General features: G+C 36.5%; 3 protein-coding genes across 5 annotated transcripts; all 3 read left to right on the top strand.

Moving 5' to 3' along the window:
* LOC132068251 (ubiquitin carboxyl-terminal hydrolase 2-like) lies at positions 1 to 4,550 on the top strand. Its single transcript, XM_059461781.1, has 2 exons — positions 1 to 2,957; positions 4,015 to 4,550. Exons 1-2 carry the CDS (start codon positions 241 to 243, stop codon positions 4,247 to 4,249), a joined length of 2,952 nt encoding a protein of 983 aa, XP_059317764.1. The 5' UTR covers positions 1 to 240; the 3' UTR covers positions 4,250 to 4,550.
* Positions 4,551 to 4,867: 317 nt separating this feature from the next.
* On the top strand, positions 4,868 to 7,314 carry LOC132066289 (xyloglucan endotransglucosylase/hydrolase protein 2-like). The gene is made up of 4 exons (XM_059459628.1): positions 4,868 to 5,030; positions 5,562 to 5,662; positions 6,171 to 6,364; positions 6,917 to 7,314. Exons 1-4 carry the CDS (start codon positions 4,868 to 4,870, stop codon positions 7,290 to 7,292), a joined length of 834 nt encoding a protein of 277 aa, XP_059315611.1. The 3' UTR covers positions 7,293 to 7,314.
* Positions 7,315 to 9,640: 2,326 nt separating this feature from the next.
* On the top strand, positions 9,641 to 19,129 carry LOC132068250 (uncharacterized). Of its 3 annotated transcripts, none has more exons than XM_059461779.1 (11): positions 9,641 to 9,849; positions 9,901 to 10,033; positions 10,109 to 10,280; positions 11,406 to 11,498; positions 11,665 to 11,769; positions 12,713 to 12,871; positions 15,600 to 15,698; positions 15,771 to 15,899; positions 16,296 to 16,475; positions 17,473 to 17,589; positions 18,656 to 19,129. In XM_059461779.1, the coding sequence occupies exons 1-11, from the start codon at positions 9,723 to 9,725 to the stop codon at positions 18,818 to 18,820; spliced, it is 1,479 nt and encodes a 492-aa protein (XP_059317762.1). In that variant the 5' UTR covers positions 9,641 to 9,722; the 3' UTR covers positions 18,821 to 19,129. The 3 variants fall into 3 exon arrangements, with proteins under 3 accessions (XP_059317762.1, XP_059317761.1, XP_059317763.1); XM_059461780.1 differs by having other exon boundaries at positions 9,643 to 9,900; positions 10,003 to 10,033; XM_059461778.1 differs by having other exon boundaries at positions 9,642 to 10,033.
* The last annotated feature ends 79 nt before the right edge of the window (positions 19,130 to 19,208 follow it).

The raw sequence follows: 19,208 nt of genomic DNA, 5'->3' as shown, positions 1-19,208 counted from the left end.
AGTACTATTCAGAAATTATGCAATGCATGTTATTTAATACAACAAATCAAACAATCGATAAAAAACAATGCCAGCATAAGTAATCCCAAGATTACTAATCCCAGCATTACTAATACACCCTATTTAGTACTATTCTTATACAACCTACTAAACGACCCCTTTGTTGTGTAAAAATTGTTTGCACCGTCAGGGTATGCAAGTTAAAATTCATTTGATTTTTGTGGTCGTTTTTAGGGAATTATGGGGAAAAAGGCTAAGAAAAAGGCCAGAAGTGCTGTCAAGGAGACGCGGAATCGCATTGCATCTGCAAATCCTATTGAACAAAAGAGTCAGAATATTGATACTCCTGATGATGCAGTTGTTGTTGTTGTAAATGAAAGAAAAGGATGTCCACATATTGATAAGGTTATTGATGTGGACAGATTCTCCGCTAAACTTGAGTCTTCGGAACCTGTTAGGTGCGCAGATTGCAGGGAAGGAAGAGCTGATAGACGAGCTAGTAGGACAAAAGGTAGAAATAAGGGAGGTGCAGATCTCAAGCAGAAGTCTAAAGCCATTTGGGTCTGTTTAGTATGTGGCCATTTCTCGTGCGGAGGTGTTGGGTTCCCTACTACACCTCAGAGCCATGCAGTTCGGCATGCGAGACATTACCATCACCCCCTCGCTATACAGTTTGAAAATCCTCAACTTCGTTGGTGTTTTCTATGCAATACTCTACTTCACGCTAAGAAAGTAGAGGATGGCAGTGAACAAACAAATGTATTCGGGGACATAGCCAAGATGATTAAAAGGCGTCTGTCTGAAGGGTCTAGTGTTGATGTGGAAGCTGGGAGTGTCACTAGTGGGATTAAACTAGAAGCTTCTGCTTCTGTTAATGCTGGTGGAAAAGGTGGTTATGTAATTAGGGGATTGGTTAATTTAGGGAACACGTGTTTTTTCAATTCAGTAATGCAGAACCTACTGGCAATGAATAGACTACGTGATTACTTCCTTAAGTTTGATGGTTTTGCTGGTCCTCTTACCGCTGCTCTGAAGAAGCTCTTTACTGAGACGAGCAATGAAGCTGCCTCGAAAAATTCTGTAAATCCAAAATCTTTGTTTGGTTCAATCTGTGCAAAGGCTCCACAGTTTCGAGGATACCAACAGCAGGACAGTCACGAATTGCTTCGTTGCTTACTTGATCGTCTGTGTAGTGAGGAATTGACCCTCCGAAAGAGAATCGAATCTTCTGAGGATGGCTTTAAATCTCTGAGTTCATGTCCAACTTTTGTTGATGACATCTTTGGTGGTCGACTCTCTAGTACTGTTAGTTGTATTGAGTGCGGTCACACTTCTGTAGTCTATGAGCCATTCTTGGATCTCTCATTGCCCGTTCCAACTAGAAAACCTCCATCCAAAGGAGCTCAATCAGTCTCCAATGCAAAATTATTACCTCCAAAGAGAAGTAGAAAAGTTCGACCTAAAATTAGTAGTTATGCAGCTTATCTTAATGCTCAAAGTGCTCTTGTAAATGGAGAAAAATCTCAGAGCCATGTGCATCCTACAGTTCCTTCTGATGCATCGCTAGAACACATTGATGTTAGTGCTATGGTTGATGATATGGGTTTCACGTCACAGGACTTATGTTCCATTCAGAAGTCCCATAATGAGCAAAATTGCAAGGGTGTGACTAGGCAGTTGACTTCAGTGGATGATTCAACATGGTTAGATTTTCTCGATCAGGATACACTGCCAAATGATGATGACGGAGCTTCACAAGTTGACCATGTCCTGACTAATCAGGGTTCTGAAACTGGAAATTCTGTTCAACCTGTTGACTCTCTGCAGAATAATCTGGATGCTGATACAGAGATGAAGTTAACATGTATAGACAACATTTCTTCTCCTAATGATTTAATGTGTTTGGATGATCAAGGACAATCCGAATCACCAGACTGTGATTTAGCTTCGGAATTCAGTAAAAAGTTACTGATTAAAGACTCTGGAATGACAGACGTCATAAATGTGGATTCAAATCTTGGAACAGATTCATATACGAGGCTATCGGAAGATGAAGTCCCGTTACAACTACAAGATTCAGAGATTCTGTTACTTCCTTACAAAGAAGTAACCTCAACTGCTGGCGACATGTTAAAAGAAGGTTGTGAGGTATCCTCAGCTGCTGTTGGTTTGGAAGAAGATTCATTGGACTTGGATGGTTTTGGAGATTTATTTAATGAACCCGACTCTGATGCACAGCCTTCTGAACAGCCTTTGTGCAATGCTGCTGTTTCTCAGGGTATCAGCGAGTCTGATCCGGACGAGGTTGATGATACAGATGCTCCAGTATCAGTGGAGAGTTGTTTGGCTTATTTTACAAAGCCCGAGCTTCTTTCCAAAACTGAACATGCATGGCAATGTGAAAACTGCACAAAAGTTCTAAAAGAAAAGAGAATGAGATCTAAAAATAAATTGACGAAGCCTAGATCACAAAGTATAGTGAACGGAGACGAGGACAAAAATCCAGATGGTGTGTTTTCTTCAGGAACATCTAATGGAAGTACAGACAAAGATGCATTAGAAACTTTTGAGGACAGGTTGTTATCCCAAAAGGAAACCAGCCCTCAAGCTGAGAGAGATTCGGTCTCTTGGCTATCAGAAAACGGCACACGGGAACATCAGGGTGAAGCTAGTAGTCAAGTGTATAGCGACTATCAGAGCAATAAAGTTCAATTGCTGGACGCTCCGCTGATTTCTGCTAAATCTGAATCTGAAGAAAGTGAGAATGAGGAGACGGACCTTAAAAGAGTTAGAGTTGAGAGAGATGCAACTAAACGGATCCTGATTGATAAGGTCCCTCCTATTTTGACAATTCATCTAAAGAGGTTCAGTCAAGATGCTCGGGGACGGTTGAGTAAGCTGAGTGGCCATGTGAATTTTAGAGATATTGTTGATCTCAAACCATATGCTGACACCAGGTTTGTTAATTCTCCTTCATTTTGGCATTTAATTTTTTCTGGACTTTTGAGTGTCCCACTATCCCTTGTTCACTAGACTGAAATTCTAATATTTTGATTCATATTTACACAAAATTCAACAAGCAACGTCAAAAGCTTTGGGGTCCATATTAGGAAGTTCAGAGGACAAGCTAGAGGTCTAAACATAATATGAGCACATGCACAATTTCGCATGCGTCGTTTAGCAGTTTTAGAATCTTTGTCAAGAATGCCACTATTTATTTAGTAATGACTCATCTTCCTTTCTAGGGAAGTGGTGGATTTAGATTATTTGTGTCACAATGCAGTAACAGAGATTTAATATGTTTTGAGTATAGATAAGAAGACATCTGATTGATTAAGAAAGTTGCTACTTGTTGCCATTTCATTTCTGTGCTCATCTATTTTCCGAGTCCACTTCTTCTCTGTGAAAAGCTAGTTAGTCCTGTCCATATTATTTATTGGTTTGCTGCTGAATAAATATTTAATTTGGATCATCTAGTAGAATGGAATAATATAAGCTTATTCAGAAGAATGGTGAGAGTGGCTGAGTAGGTAGAGACATGCGTAGGACAGGTGATGGCAAACACATCTATAGGCAAAATAACGGGAGAAAAAAAGAAGAGGGAAAAAACATTTGATAAAAGGATTCAAGACTGTCTAAAAAAGCTGTGGAGTAGGAAGCAGCAAAAATCATAGTATTGGAGAAAGAAAGTAAAAGCTGACAAGACTGCAATTTATTCTTAAGAACGTGCAGAGGGGGGGGGGGGGGGGGGGGAGGAGACATTTTGGTGCATGTCGTGCTTGCTTATTAACTGTGTTACTAAATTTTACTGGTATATTTTTCTCAATACAGTTTTGTGGTGTGTTAGCTTCATGCTTTATTAGTCCAATGTCCTAGTATTTAAGCGATCTCAAAGATTCTTCGATAAAATGGCCCTATGTTCAGTGCACATGCAATATGCCATTTTTCTAACAAGTTTCTGCAAAATGGAATGTCTCTGCTGAAATGGCATGATGATACATGATGCCTATGCAGGTGCCTGCAGAAGGAGACATACAAATACCACCTTATTGGTGTAGTGGTACATTCGGGGACGATGAGGGGAGGTCATTATGTTGCATATGTTAGAGGAGGTCCCAAGATCACAGGGAAAGACGAGAATGCGGAAGATTTTGCGTGGTATTATGCAAGTGACTCTCGTGTTCGTGAGGTCTCGTTGGAGGAAGTTCTTCGAGCTGATGCATACATTTTATTCTATGAAGAAACTTGATATAAATTTCTTAATTTATATGATAATTTTTTGGGCATACACACACTGACACACATACATAGAGAAGGGAGGGGGTGTGGGAGGGGAGAGTGAGTGTACTATTATCTCCAGTATCAACACCCATTTTTGTTTATCCAAATTTTGATGTGCATTTGTTTAAGGAAGTACATATTTTAGAATGTACCATGAGATTGAGAATGTGATTCTTTTTATGAAAATTGAATTGGTATATAGGATGAATTCTCTTATTGCCAGATGAGCTTGATTCCTTAGTTTTAAGAGAACAATTTTACATTTTAAATACCAACATTTGTCATTGTAACTTTTCAGTCTATTAATGAGAATTAATAGAATACTGTTAGAAAATTTGCATTTTGTCACATCAGTTACTTATAGTGCCCCCATCCCCCACGCCCCATGCAACAGTTACTTCACTTAAGAACAGAACTAGCTCATGTGACTTGAAAGCATATTTATTGATCTAGTAACTCAAGTTAAGCTACTTTAAAACACCACTTATTCATTCAACCATTAAACGAAAAGAGCCTTCCTGAATATATTTAGGATCCAGATTTTTAAAGAAAAAAATCAGTCCCAGATAATTTTGTTAATCACTGAATGGGTTTCCATCTACTTCTAAGTGCTCTTTTGGTATTAAGTAGAGTTTTTGAAGGTCAAGCTTTACCATTTGATAAAAATTACAACATTTCTTGGGGGAATAACAATGTGAAGTCACTGAACAATGGAGAAGAAATTCAGCTATCCCTTGATAAATTTTCTGGTGATCTTTCCTTTGCAGTATTCTTTCTCGTTTCTTTTAGTTTTTTCAATCCTAAATATAAAGTGACTACTTTTTAAATAGGGAGATGTTTCAAATTTGTCCCTATACTAACGGAAATTATTCAATTTCGCCTTCTGACTTTTGGTCTCTTCAATATCCTTCTCGTCAATAAATTGTCTCGTAGTTGCCTGTACCATTAATGGAGCTCCAGAGTGAAATGGTTGGACTCCATGCATCCAAATTCTTCGAGGAAAACTGTGCATAGTTATTATCCCTCAACTTTTCACAATCACTTAAAATCACTATCAGATTGGAGCTCCGTTAAGGATAAATGGCAAAAATGAGACTTTTCCTTAACAATATCAGTAAGATTAGACCAAAAGTTTAATTGAAGGCAAAGTTACTCAATTTCGAATAGTACATGAACAAATTTGAACTTTTTTCCTTTTTCGTTTTTGTTTTTCCAGTTTTTGTATTCTTAGAATCCTAAACATCAAATGAGTATTTTTTTTTTAAGAAAATAATTTGCAGGGTCTGGAATTCAGTCCAAACAAAGTTATAGCTCTGGATCATTCAAAATGAGAATAAAGCTCCCAAGCAAAGACTCGGCTGGAGTAGTGACAACCTTCTACGTAAGAACATATTATACGCTCAAAATTGTTCACTTCTTGATAGTTAAAGCAATTAGTCTTTAACCATAAGTTTTATAAATATTCGTCTCTTGAAATTCATACAGATCTGACGAAAAAATAAGGCACAGCAAGAAAAAAAAATGTACAGATGGTATCAATTTGTTGAGATTAAGTTTTAGTCATGCTATTACGTTTACTTTAGATACAATATTTGTTGGACCTTTCTAGTCTTGTTAGAGACATATATGCCATAAAAATATTTCAGAAACCGTTATAGTACTATAATATTTTATTTACAAATATTAAACTGGAGCAACCTTAAATAGAGTGACATAGGCAATGAAATTCATATAGCCGGCCTAGCTTGGGATGCAGTTGTTGTTTTAGTTTGTGTAGGTTTTATAAATATTTCATTATATTTAGGGTCTGACTATTTTGAATTCACTCAATTTTATTTTGTAAGTTGTATTGTTTATCCTTTTCTATTTTTCTTTTGACATTTTGGTAGCTACATTCACATACAAGTAACCATGATGAATTGGATTTCGAGTTTTTGGGTAATAGAGAAGGGAAACCATACACATTGCAAACAAACGTATTTGCAAATGGTGTTGGTGATAGAGAGCAAAGAATTCAACTTTGGTTTGATCCAACAGCAAACTTTCATGAGTACTCAATCCTCTGGAACTCACATCAGACTGTGTAAGTTTGTTTACCCTTTTTTTTTCTTTTTTTTTTTTCGTGTGTGTGTCTCCATCCAATATTCGGTACTCAGCTTTGTTGTTAATGAATTCAAATTCTGTTCAAAAAATCCCATTTTGAAAGTAAAGCACTCCCTGCCTTTCTTAAGGCTCAAACCCGAGATATCTGGTTAAGGATGATCGGTACTTATCAATAGCGGAGGTAGGATTTTCATCAAATTAAAAGGGTTCAACATTTACTATATATACATAAAAAAAAAAACTGTGACCTTGTGCATGTAGTGTGATTTTCCGGCGAAGGACGGGGGTTTCCAGTCCCCTAGATCCTCCACTAGTATTTACCACCCTATCACAATCCTACCATACCTTTGAATGATCAAACTCAAAAGACTTCAAGCAAAAGGTTTTTCATTATTTCTAGGATCAAACTCAAAATATCTCGTTAAAGGCTAAGAAATTTCAACCATCCTACCATGCCTTTGAATGATCATTCGGTGTTTTCATTTGATAATGAATACATGATTATCGTCTAATTGATTTTTTTTGTTTATAGATTTTTTGTAGATGAAATACCCATTAGGGTTTACAAGAACAATTCCCATAGAGGAGTTGGATACCCTTCACAACCAATGCAATCAGAGGCCACAATATGGAATGGAGAAACTTGGGCAACAGATAATGGAAGTGCCAAAATTAATTGGTCAAATTCTCCATTCACAGCTCAATTCCAAGGCTTCAATATTGAAGGTTGCACTTCTTCTAATGGTATCAAGTGCAATTCTACAAAGTTTTGGTGGAACTCTAAGCAATTTTGGAAACTTAATCATAGTCAAGAAAAATCATATAAAGACATTAGAAGCAAACATATGGTTTATGATTATTGCAAAGATACCAATAGATTTCAAACCACTCCAGAATGTTCGAAGTGATCATTAAATATTTGATCTTCTCATGGTACACTCGATTCAATACAATGTTAAGTGAACCTCGCAAGTTTAATCTGATTAGTGATTAATCTCTTTTATATAATTGTTTGATCCATAAGAATTCACAAATTGCCAATGCCATTACATGAAGTTTTGCTTTTACCGTTTTACATTGATCTTGTAACTCCTTTCTTGCGAGACAAATATACTAGTATTTCCAACCAGAACATAATAGCGGAAAATAAAACGTCTATTAGAAAGTGGCATTGTCAACACTATGTTTAAACACCTAATAATCCATTCATTTCTTTAATCCTTCATAATCGTCTTCTTAGAGCAGATCTTTATACACACAAAGGGATAAATATCAAATGGGAATTCAAAAATCATTCATCACAAAGTAAAATTTCTTTAAGATAATTCAACTTGTTCACCAATTGATTATATCTCCTAAAATTATTAAGATGTTTTACCTCACCTGGGACAAAGCATAACATCCAGATCAAAGGAGTTTCAATAGGTAACAATCTATCATTTCTGCTTATTCTAGATTAATGAGGGCATTTTCTTTTTGTGAGATGAGAACACATAATCAATTTTTGTGTAGGTCCTTGTTCTGAACGTGCCAAAAGAGATATTGTTCCAATTTAGCAACTCCAACCTAATCAATTTTGGTCCTTGTTCTCAGAGGCGGACCCAGGATTTTAAGACGGTGGCGGCACCATTATCTTAACATAAACGCCAACAAAAAATTTAAGGACCACTGAGGGATAATACCGTATCGGACGGCGGTCACTAATAGCGTAGCAGTGATGAAAATACAAGTATATAGGTCAAATATGTATAATAAATAAAATTTAACACAATGAAGCAAATGAAAGAGATAGCTCAGTGGCTAAGGCTATGCAACATGTGGTGACAATGCAGGTTCGAATCTGGGCGAGCTCATTTAACGCTTATTGTTTTCCTAAAAATAGGCTAAAAAAATAATTAAAAGTGACTTTCAGGTTCGATCCGGGGTGACATGTAAGGGAAGCGATGTATTTGCAACCAACGCTTGCGAAAGACACTTTCGTTTGTTAGAGTGCATAATTAAATATATATTAATTTCTCAAGGTATATATATAATTTTTTTTGAAAGAGTAGGAGTCCACGTCCATTTGGGCCCGCCGCTGCTTGTTCTTATTCTAGATTAGTGAGAGTAAACTTTTGATGTGAGATGATAATGTCTAATCTAGTGAAAGACCTCGATACGTATAAAATATATCACAATCTTGTGTAGGTCCTTTGTTTTAAACGTGTTGAAAGAGATGTTTCAATTTAGCAACGGGGGTGGATGTAGGTTTACTGTATGAATTTGGGAGAACCAAATAGTTTTGAACTAAACCACGTATTTATGTTAATAAAATTTAAATAATCCGAGGTAAAATTGTACCCTTTTAAACAGTTCAAGGGTAAAACTGGCCTTTTTCCTCCAGTTCTAGAGTAACCGATAGTGAAAGGATATTTTTGAGCTACTCCCTCTATCTCAAAATATAGAGTAAATATTCAATGAAATGAGATTATATCTTCAGACATAAATAAGAGTAAAATAATTAAACATTATCCTAATTAATGTTTTTTTAAAAAGCGTGTAAATGATAACACGACAAGTATTTTGAGACGGAGGGAGTACTTACCTAGTAAGAGTGACAAGTTTGAGTTACTTCTTGTGGTCTATTTTACTTGCCGTCTTTGCTAAAAACAATGGTCTAAAATACTCACTCCGTTCGCTTTTACTTGTCCAGTATTTTAAAAATAAATTTTCACTTTTACTTATCACTTTTAGTATATCAAGAAAAAATAATTTCTTTTTTCCTGTTTTGCCCATAGTATTAATTATTCATTTCAAATCACTTTTCAAATTCATTAAAAATATACATCAAATAATATGGGTATCATGGTAAATTATGCACTTCATTTATTATTTCTTAAGAGGTGTCCAAAGTCCATAGTGGATAAGTAAAAGTAAACGGAGGGAGTAGTTGTCATTTTAGAGTTCTTACTCAACAAATGAGTGAAGATTAATGTGGTGAAAAAAGAGAGTAATATTAAATTGAGATCAAATAATAAATAAAAATAATCTAGTCAAATTACCCTCTCAATTAATATATTTTGTAATAGACATGCAACAATAAACATGACAAGTAAAACGGACCGGAAGGAGTAGTCGACCAACAAAACAAAACGAAAAGGTCACAATTATCCTATTTCGAACAATTTAGGGGTATTTTGGCCATTAAAAAAGATTATGCTCACGAGATTGTCACGTGATATGTCCCAAATGTCCCTAAGCAATTCATCAATGGCGCTTCCCCAATTCCAACTACTTCACAACAGACTATAAATACCTTCGCCTTTCAATTCCTCACAACTCTCCAATTCAAATCAGAAATGGCGAAAAATCAGGTTCCAGATTGGCTCAACAATTCTCTCTGGTCTTCTCGTACACCTCAACAACCGTTAACTCCTTCAAAAACTTCAAATTTCAGTGAAAATACGAATCAATCAACGAATTTAGGTTCGAAAACTTCAAATTACAGTGAAGATACGAATCAATCAGCGAATTTAGGTTCGAAAACTTCAAATTCCAGTGAGGATACGAATCGCTCGACGAATTTAGGTTCGAAAACTTCAAATTCCAGTGAGGATACGAATCGCTCGACGAATTTAGGTTCGAAAACTTCAAATTACAGTGAGGATACGAATCGCTCGACGAATTTAGGTTCGAAAACTTCAAATTACAGTGAGGATATGAATCGATCAACGAATTCAGTTACAAAATCATCGGTTAATTTGGCAGTTCCAGTGATGCCGCCAGCTGTGATAAGAGCTGAGATTCGACCTAAGGCGGAAATTGTTGGTAATTTAAGTAGTGATGATGAAAATGGGAGCTCAACTACTATTTCTTCAACTGAGGATATTTCTCGCCAGGCTCAGCTTTCACAAGAGGTGAATACACTTAATTAAGAGTTCATTTGATTCATATACTACTGTTCATAGCATGGATTATAATGTATAGTTTGTTAAAGGGGTCGTTTGGAAGGATGTATAAGGATAGTACTGTATATCAGGTGTATTAGTTATACTGGGATTAGTTATCTTGTTTTAATACAAAAGAGTGATAGGCATTAGTTTTTACTTAGTTCTAGATTATAATGTTTGTTGTATTAGCTAATAAGGTACTCCCTTCCGTCCCTAAATACTTGTAACTTTTTGCTTCGTGAGAGTCAATTTAACTAATTTTCGAAGCTAAACTGGATTAGATAAATTTAATATTTTAAAATTAAAATTTAGATATTTGAATACATCATACGAAAAGTAATATAACTTGCAATTCTTCTCATATCAAGAAAATAAGATCTTAGCGCAAGTATTTTGGGACGGAGGAAGTTCTATTACTTTAGTCCCCCCTCCAACAAACAACCTATTGTCACACTTAAAAACACCCCTAATATCCACCATGTATGAGTATGAGAAACCTTTAATTAGTCAATGACGGTTGTTAGTCTCCTTTGTCTTTTGAATACACACAATGGCGATAAAATTACTATGCTGCTTGAGGGCTAAAGAGACCTGATACTGAAGGACGTCAGAAAGAGTAGCTAGTTTTGGGATAGGAAGGCCTGGTGTAAAGAACCCAACTCATCTGAAGTTAAGAAAAATGAACCATTTAACCTTTTAACCAGTGTATGCTAAGTGGTGGCAATAAGAATCTGAACTTTCTAAAATTTGAAACACAACTTGAATAGGAAAACAAGTGGACACGCCTGCAAGGAAACCCATAGTGGAACCAGCGAGTTGCCTAAACCTCCCTTGTTGTCTTGCTTGCTCTCGGATAAGAACGACTAGTCACTTTAACCTACCTGCACACCTTTACTCACCTTAAGGCTTCTTTTCTTTCAGAACATTGTTACTTTTATGCTGTCTTTTCGCCTGAGGCTTTCGGACAAGACTACTTACTCCAGTAGGTTAGTGAGCTACCTCTTCCGCTTTCGGGCAAGGGTAGCTTTGAGATAAATTGGGTTTCCTTTTCTTCTTGTTGCTAATCAACTGTTTTCTTTTTATTGGATGTAGTTGTCAAGGAAGATTATTGATTTGGGGGAAGTCCGGAGGCTAGCATCACAAGGGATACCAGATGGAGCTGGCATTCGTTCTACAGTGTGGAAGGTACAAAATGTGTCTCACAACTTAATATTATAAAGATTTTATTTCTCTGGCATTTATTCTGGTTAAATATTGGAGAGAATTCTTTTTCTAGAAGTTTGTGGATAGGAAAAGGTCTTATCTTAGGTTCTTGTCAAATATATGTATCAATCTTGAGTGTCTTATGCAGCTGTTGTTGGGGTATTTGCCAACTGAGAGAGCATTATGGCCAACGGAATTGGCTAAAAAGAGGTCTCAGTACAAGCAATTTAAAGAGGAGCTCCTAATGAATCCTGTAAGTTCTGATTTTTTCACTAATCCGTGACTTCTTATTATTCATAATAAATAAAATACCATAAAAGACCTTTAGGGTCATGTTTATCCCTCCTTTGTCTGTTGGGTGCTTCTCATCTTTCTGGTGAAAAACACAAAAAGCAACAAGGTCCATGGGCATGAAATGAAAACTAAGAAGTGAAGACGCCCAATTCTATGATACAAATGCCAAATATAAATGAGTCTAGTACCTACTAATCAATATTCCCCAATTACTCAAATTTGAGATCCAAAAACCGCCACTTTTCTTTTTGCTCACTTTGTGCGTCATTGTTTGAAGCACACGCCTATATTAAGCACATGACTTCACCCATAAAGCAATAATTACTGACTTGGCATCACCTCTTTACTTTAAGCACTGAAGCGATGACTTTTACTGCATTGCCTCTATTTCAAAAACAAAGTTTTCTATTTCTTTATCATTACAAAATTGAGACTATGTCGCTTTAAATCTACCCTTGGTCTGATTTTGTAGAAGATGTCAAATTGTTCATCAGTTGTTAATTGCTTATTGCAAATTTAAGAGCTTTCCACTATGATGGTCATGTTTCTTGAATTTTTTCCTATTTGTCAGTTAATGTGAAGGGTTGAAGAAAAAAAGGTCGATCCAATTCAGAAAATTGTATAACGTGGTGCTTAATCTGAATTTGCTCATTTTAATTGAAGATGCTTGAAAAAAAAGTCCAGTTACAATTGTTTCATGTTATCTTAGTCCACTTGGTGAGAAGGTTATAGAAAGATTGTAACAAATGCTCTCATGGAACCAATACCTAGGGCTAGGAGAGAAACAAAAGGTGCTCTCATGGAATCAATAATTCATGTATACTATGCGAGTTCTAATATTCTGGAAGCATCATTTATTTTCCAAGTACAACAGTTTCCTGAATGTTGTTATGGCTAGGCAGTCAGAGATTGCGAGGAGGTTGGAGAAGTCTGCAACTCTTGAGAATGATGGAACAGGAACAGACATTGACGGCAAAGGTGTACTCTCAAGATCAGAAGTAACTCAGGGAGAGCATCCTTTGAGTCTTGGGAAAAGTAGCATTTGGAATCAGTTCTTCCAGGTACCACCTTTTCTCGAATTATATATTTTTTCCAGTATCTACCTCTAAGATTATGTTGGGGTTCTTCTGTTTGAGCACCATTATGGGAGCATAAGAGTACATGTCTTCAAGACAAGTGCCTCAAACTGTACCTTATCAAAAAAAAAAAAAAAAAAAAGCCTCAAAACTGAATGTCACAATCAATTTTGTACATTCTCTTATGCTAGCTATGCGGGGTATAATATATGGATTATTTATATACTGAGTATTAATGAAGGGATTGTTATATGGTAAAAAATAATGTGAGTTGTTATGCAGTGCATAAAGATACAGGGTATGTTATGTAGGGATTACCTACTTTAAGGGCATTTTCATCTTTAAATCTTTTATTTCTGTATTACTAATGGTTATAATCTTATGACACATTCTAACCCACATAATATAATACATAAACTCTTGAATAGTTGAATTCGCATATTTAGTACCGCCAACCAAGCATTGCATTCGTTAAGGGAGGTTTTTCTTTTACGGCCAACCGAACGCTACATTAGTTATGCATTCTGAATCCTGCTATCAAAAACTGTATTATTTCATGCAGAACTTTATTTTGCGATAATTTTTTCAAATCACTCCAACCAAACGAACGACCCGACTAAGGCCATTAACCACCGAGCACCACTCATTCTATTACTCATCTGCTTTCATTCATATTTCTTACGCTCACAATCATAAAACTATTGTCATTTAAAACATATACACTTTATATGGTTATCAAAATAATACATATATGTATATACAAATTATACTACCCACACCGCGTATCTACTAGCCTCTACCGGAGTACTAACATAAAAGACATTGTCCAAATATATACACAAAATAACAATTCAACATAGCACCTCCGAAGTAACGCGAGTGCTACATCGCAGTAACTTTGGGTCACCTCCCCCGTTAAATCTTTATATGTAAACATAGTAGTAACGTAAGTAAACGTGAAGAAAGATAAAAAATGAAAGATCAAATACCTTTTGAGATGTTTGTCGCATTTACCTTTTCTTATCTTATACATATCATAGTACCGTACATACACATTAAACCTTATCCGTACCCACGTAAGCAATATCACATACATCTCATAACTTATCATAACTTTTCATAGAGCATTCATTTGAATTTAAAGACAATCTATGAAAATCATATCATATTCGTAGCATGAACCTCATAAAAATATCGTATGATGGGCTTTATAGTCTCTAAACTTAGGTTCTTCATTACCATTATTTACGGTATCTTTACCTCATATGAAAGCCCCTAAGCGAACATAGGCATTCGGAACATGCATTTAGAGCTTATATCAGAACAATATCGGAGTGACATAAGGTCGAGAACCCCCGATTACATTATGGAGTGATCATTTCATCATATCTCACCTCAAGGAACTAACATTTAAGGTGAGCGCAACACAACGAGCAACCTTTGCGTAAATAGGGTCATTAAATTGTGAGAAACATTATCGTATACATAGTTTATGGAACTAGATATCATGAACTTTAGAATCTTTAGACTTAAGCCATCATCATACTCATAACGTATCTCTTATCTGTATTATTCATCAAGTATTGCTTTCTTGAAGAAGGAAATTCTTTATAAGATTCATGCCTTAGAAAGAAAGGAATTTTTTTTAACAATCTACGCTCGTTCTCCTTTAATGCACACGTTTTTACCTTCAACGACCATTAGCTAAACAATCTGAAGAAAATTGAACATTTCCTTTGTTTATACTACTTTGTTATATTGTGACCATAATAGACTCTGAGAGGTGTTTAACAAATGGATCTCTAGATTCTTCTGAAAGTAAACTTACCTTAGATAGTGAAAAACAAGCCTTTAGTTATCCTTCGCTATGAAAACCCTAGTTCACTTCTCTTGGAATTTCTTGGCTTAGATGACTTTAATGGGTTTCACATTTGATTCCTGTATGAAGTTGATCATCAATTTCCTTTGTGTTTTGTGGATGAAGTGTGGAGAATATTCAGACTATGCCCAAAAATGGTAAAATGAATTTGGGTCGAATTATATATAGTGGTCCAGAAAATTCTGGACCGACACAACATGCGGCGAGCTTTGCAGACGCAAAGCGTCTGCTTTGCTAAACGCATGTACTTCACCATTGGCACACTTTGCTGAGCACACCGCAAAGCGCGCTGCTCGCATGTTGTGCTGTGATTTTTTTCCAAACTTCCGCCGAAACTTAACTCCGATGATCCGACGAGTCTTAAACCTTCCCGAGGCTTACTAAACATGGTTTTACTCCATTATATACTCAAGATGGACATATCTATCCCCATGACCTCGAAAAAAATTTGTCCGCTAGGACAATTAGCTTTTGGCGAAACTCAACGTATGAATGTGAGAGGTGTAACAACGACCCCTAAAAGAATTGATACCCCCACCAAACACTGTATTTTGTTATATTGTGACCATAATAGACTCTGAGAGGGAACAAATGGATCAGATTCTTCTGAAAGTAGCTTTTCTTAATTTAGTTTTTGCTATGAAGTTGTTGTCGGTTTTAGTAATTTATCAACTTATGTACTTAATTTTTGCCTCAACCATACTTACATTACACCGGACACTTCTGCCACGAGTATCAATTCCATCATGATTGTCCCTTGTACACAATGAACATTTTAAAAAATTCACGTTGATAGGAGTAAGTCAGAATTTTTCTTAAACTATTTGCTTGTAGGACACAGAAATTATCGAACAGATTGATCGGGATGTAAAGCGCACCCATCCAGATCTGCACTTCTTCTCAGGGGACACGCCATTTGCAAAGTCTAACCAGGCAAGAGCTAGTCTTTTTGGCTTGATAAATACAAACCACTGTGGATTGACTAGGTATATCTTTTGGTTTCAGGATGCTTTGAGGATTATACTCATTATATTTGCCAAACTGAATCCTGGTATTAGATATGTGCAAGGGATGAATGAGATCTTGGCACCACTTTTCTATGTATTCAGGAATGATCCCAAAGAGGAGGATGCAGTAAGTGATACTTTGTTCCCTTAGTCACGTTTTGCTGGTTGTTACCCGCAGAACATGATAGCTGGTAATTTTCCCTAAAGAATTTGGGGCCAGCTGAATTCTCCGAAACCTGCAACTGCTAATCTTCAGCCAATGAATTGTTCTAAACACATTTCTTTATTTTTTCTTGCTTTTGCCTTACTGGTTTTCCTTTGTGTGCTCTAGTTCTCTACGGTTATGGTAGTTGTGGTTCTGTATCTTGATGGTTTGGTCAAGAGTGCTACTCAGTTTGTCAAAACCTTTATATGCTATATCCTTTTACTAGACTGAGTTATTCTTTCAGCTGTTTATTGAATGAAGCTTCAAATGTCCTCGTCAATCAGTCTGTTTATCATTTCCATCCGCGAAATTATACAGGCAATCGCAGAAGCAGATACTTTCTTCTGCTTTGTGGAGTTGTTGAGTGGATTGCGTGATAATTTTTGTCAGCAACTTGATAATAGTGTTGTTGGTATTCGTGCCACAATTACAAGGCTATCTCAACTTTTGAAAGAACATGATGAAGAGCTATGGCGGCATCTTGAAGTGACAACTAATGTAAAATTCCTTGTTTAGTGCATTATTGGCTATTCCGTTTTATTCAAGTCTTGAGAATATCTAATTTAGGCATTCTCTCTGGTTGCTAATTCTGCTATTTGCAAATTTACACTATTGATGACATGTTTTATAATATCAGTGTAGTCACTTATTTAAAAAACTGAAGCGTTAATGGACTTGTCGACCTGGAGGCTTAGTCTTGTCCGCAACCTTATTTTTTGAGTGCAACCTATGTTACATGGTCCACTTATGGGTGTGTATCTGGTATGGTATATCAAACTTTTTGCTAACTTTTCGTGTATTTTGAAGTATAAGAGACCACCTACACCCCTTATCATACCCGTCCGACACGTGTACGTCAAGGTAAAGCGTAACATAGGGTGCAGGTGACTATGCCCACTCCTGGGAGAAGTCAATTTTAAGCCCAACAGCTTTCCATGAAACACGTTGGGCTTGTTCATTTGTGAATTGTTTCCTTTGGAATGAAAACCATGGTTCATTGTCTGTCACTTTATATATTCTGGGCAGCAAAGTTAACCAATTGACAATTGATTCAGATACGCATGTAGCCTGTCCTGAGCTGAACAATATTCTCGATTCAAGATCCTAGTTATCCACCTTCCTTTAGTAGGATTTGTATGGAGTTTTCTTCTTTTTTGGCCTTTCAAGTAATATTGAGCAGGTGGTACAATCTACTATTAGAGGATATATTCGAAACATGTGTCTGAGAATCTGTATATGTCCAATTCCTGTGCTAGAGAATCAATTGCCTGGATTAGACGACTTTAAAGTCATACGACATCCCATATGTTTGTGATTGCTCTTGGTGCATTAAGAGGTTTCTTTTCTTGTGCTTTCTTACATCTGAATTTGTTGGTTTAACTGATGGCATGTGCATAGATGGTACAATAAGTGCAGCATTTTCTTATTTCTCCCTTAGATGCTAGATATTAGCTTGACACTGATCTTTTATATGTATGATGTTTGATGTTAACAGGTGAATCCACAGTTTTATGCGTTCAGGTGGATAACTCTCCTTCTGACGCAAGAGTTCAATTTTGCAGACAGTCTTTTTATATGGGACACGCTCCTAAGTGATCCTGAAGGACCTCAGGTCAGATGTCATGGAGTTAAAATTTGATGTTCCATCCTTTTGTTATGTCCATCTCGATACGCCTTTTCTTTTCCTTTTTCTTTCGATAAGTAATTTTATTGACTTGTAGGGGAAAATTGCACATCCTACACAGAGAAATTTAAAAGTGATTCTCTACAAAGAGCAATAAAGTTATATAGGTGCTTCAAAATTTGAGAGTGAGAGAGAGATTCATATTCCACTAATGTTGCTATCCGTTCTGGTTTCTGCTCACCCCAATGGGCTGTTTAATGGTCCGCAAGGCACCTCAATAATTGCCAATATCTGATCCTCTGAATTACCTAGTCATATGGGGGTTGTCATCATCCATCTCCTTACTCAAATACACTTCTAGAGCTATATTACTTTTAAGGAGTTGCTTGCATGAGCTCATAGTTTTATCCTTTAATGTTTTTGCATTAGGGACTTTACTGTTAAGTCCTTCCAGAAGAGGAGAAAGTAGAATACGCAAATTGAGAGGTCGTTTTTCACTGACTCAACTGGAGAGGGATTAAATATATGTGAAATAATATCTTTGGTTTCCACTCGATTAATAGTTTCATCGCAGCGTGTTATTTATGAAATTCATGTAAGCTAGGTGGTCCAACTCCAGAAGTGAGATTTTTGGACTCTTGTGCCATTGTTAAGACTTGAGTGTAGATTGTTTTCTTGAGGACTGAGAAATCCATATGGGGCCAATGGCAGTCTTCGAAACTCGGGTATAATGGGCCCGTACCTTCACCGTTCTCCACTTAAATACCAGGCTTAGTTCACATGACACATGGCTCGAACCTGTGACCCAAGTCACAAGTCCCTCAACTTTTGCCACTTGAACTAAGCTGTGAGTTGAGGACGTGCTAAGTGGACGTGCTAAGTGTAAATTCAAACAACGAAAGCCTAAACTCTTGTGTTTCTTTTATTCTTTTCCTTAAGGGTTGGGATGATGAGGGTATTCGATCTGCTGTGGCTATGAGATACTTGTGATCTGGTGGAGAAGCATACTTTTTGTTACTGTAATAAATAACAAATATTACTTATCAACTTGCAGGAAACACTGCTTCGGGTCTGCTGTGCAATGTTGATTATTGTCCGGAGGCGTTTACTTGGTGGTGATTTCACTTCTAATTTGAAGCTACTGCAAAATTATCCATCTACTAACATCAGTCACCTTCTCTATGTTGCCAATAAACTCCGTATTAAATCAGCTGGTTAGAACTTCTAATCAGGAGGGCAATATCTTATTTCTTTGTATTTCTCCTCCGCAAAATCCAATGTGTTGCAATATTTAAGAATGTAAATGTCTGAGATAGGTAATCAGCCCCATCCCACGGTCAGCAATCTTGCTTTTAGCTTCAGGATGAATGTGTAGGCACGTGTTTTGCTTCAGAGATGAGATGGGATTAGTGTCATTTGCAATTTTAGTTTGAGTTTTACTAAGAAGTTAGGAACTGTTTGTTTTGCTTGAATCTATACGTAGTTTTAGTTCACAAAGATTATAGTGATGATTTCATTTGCTGGTAAAGTCTAACAATTTACCAGATGGAACACGTTATAATGCATCAAAGACTACCATTTGTCCAATTCCTCATTGCCAAGCAGGG

This window comes from Lycium ferocissimum, chromosome 8, assembly GCF_029784015.1.
Source record: "Lycium ferocissimum isolate CSIRO_LF1 chromosome 8, AGI_CSIRO_Lferr_CH_V1, whole genome shotgun sequence".
NCBI lineage: Eukaryota > Viridiplantae > Streptophyta > Magnoliopsida > Solanales > Solanaceae > Lycium > Lycium ferocissimum.
The sequence above is the reverse complement of the archived record's forward strand: the minus strand, read 5'-3'. Positions and strand labels throughout refer to the sequence as shown.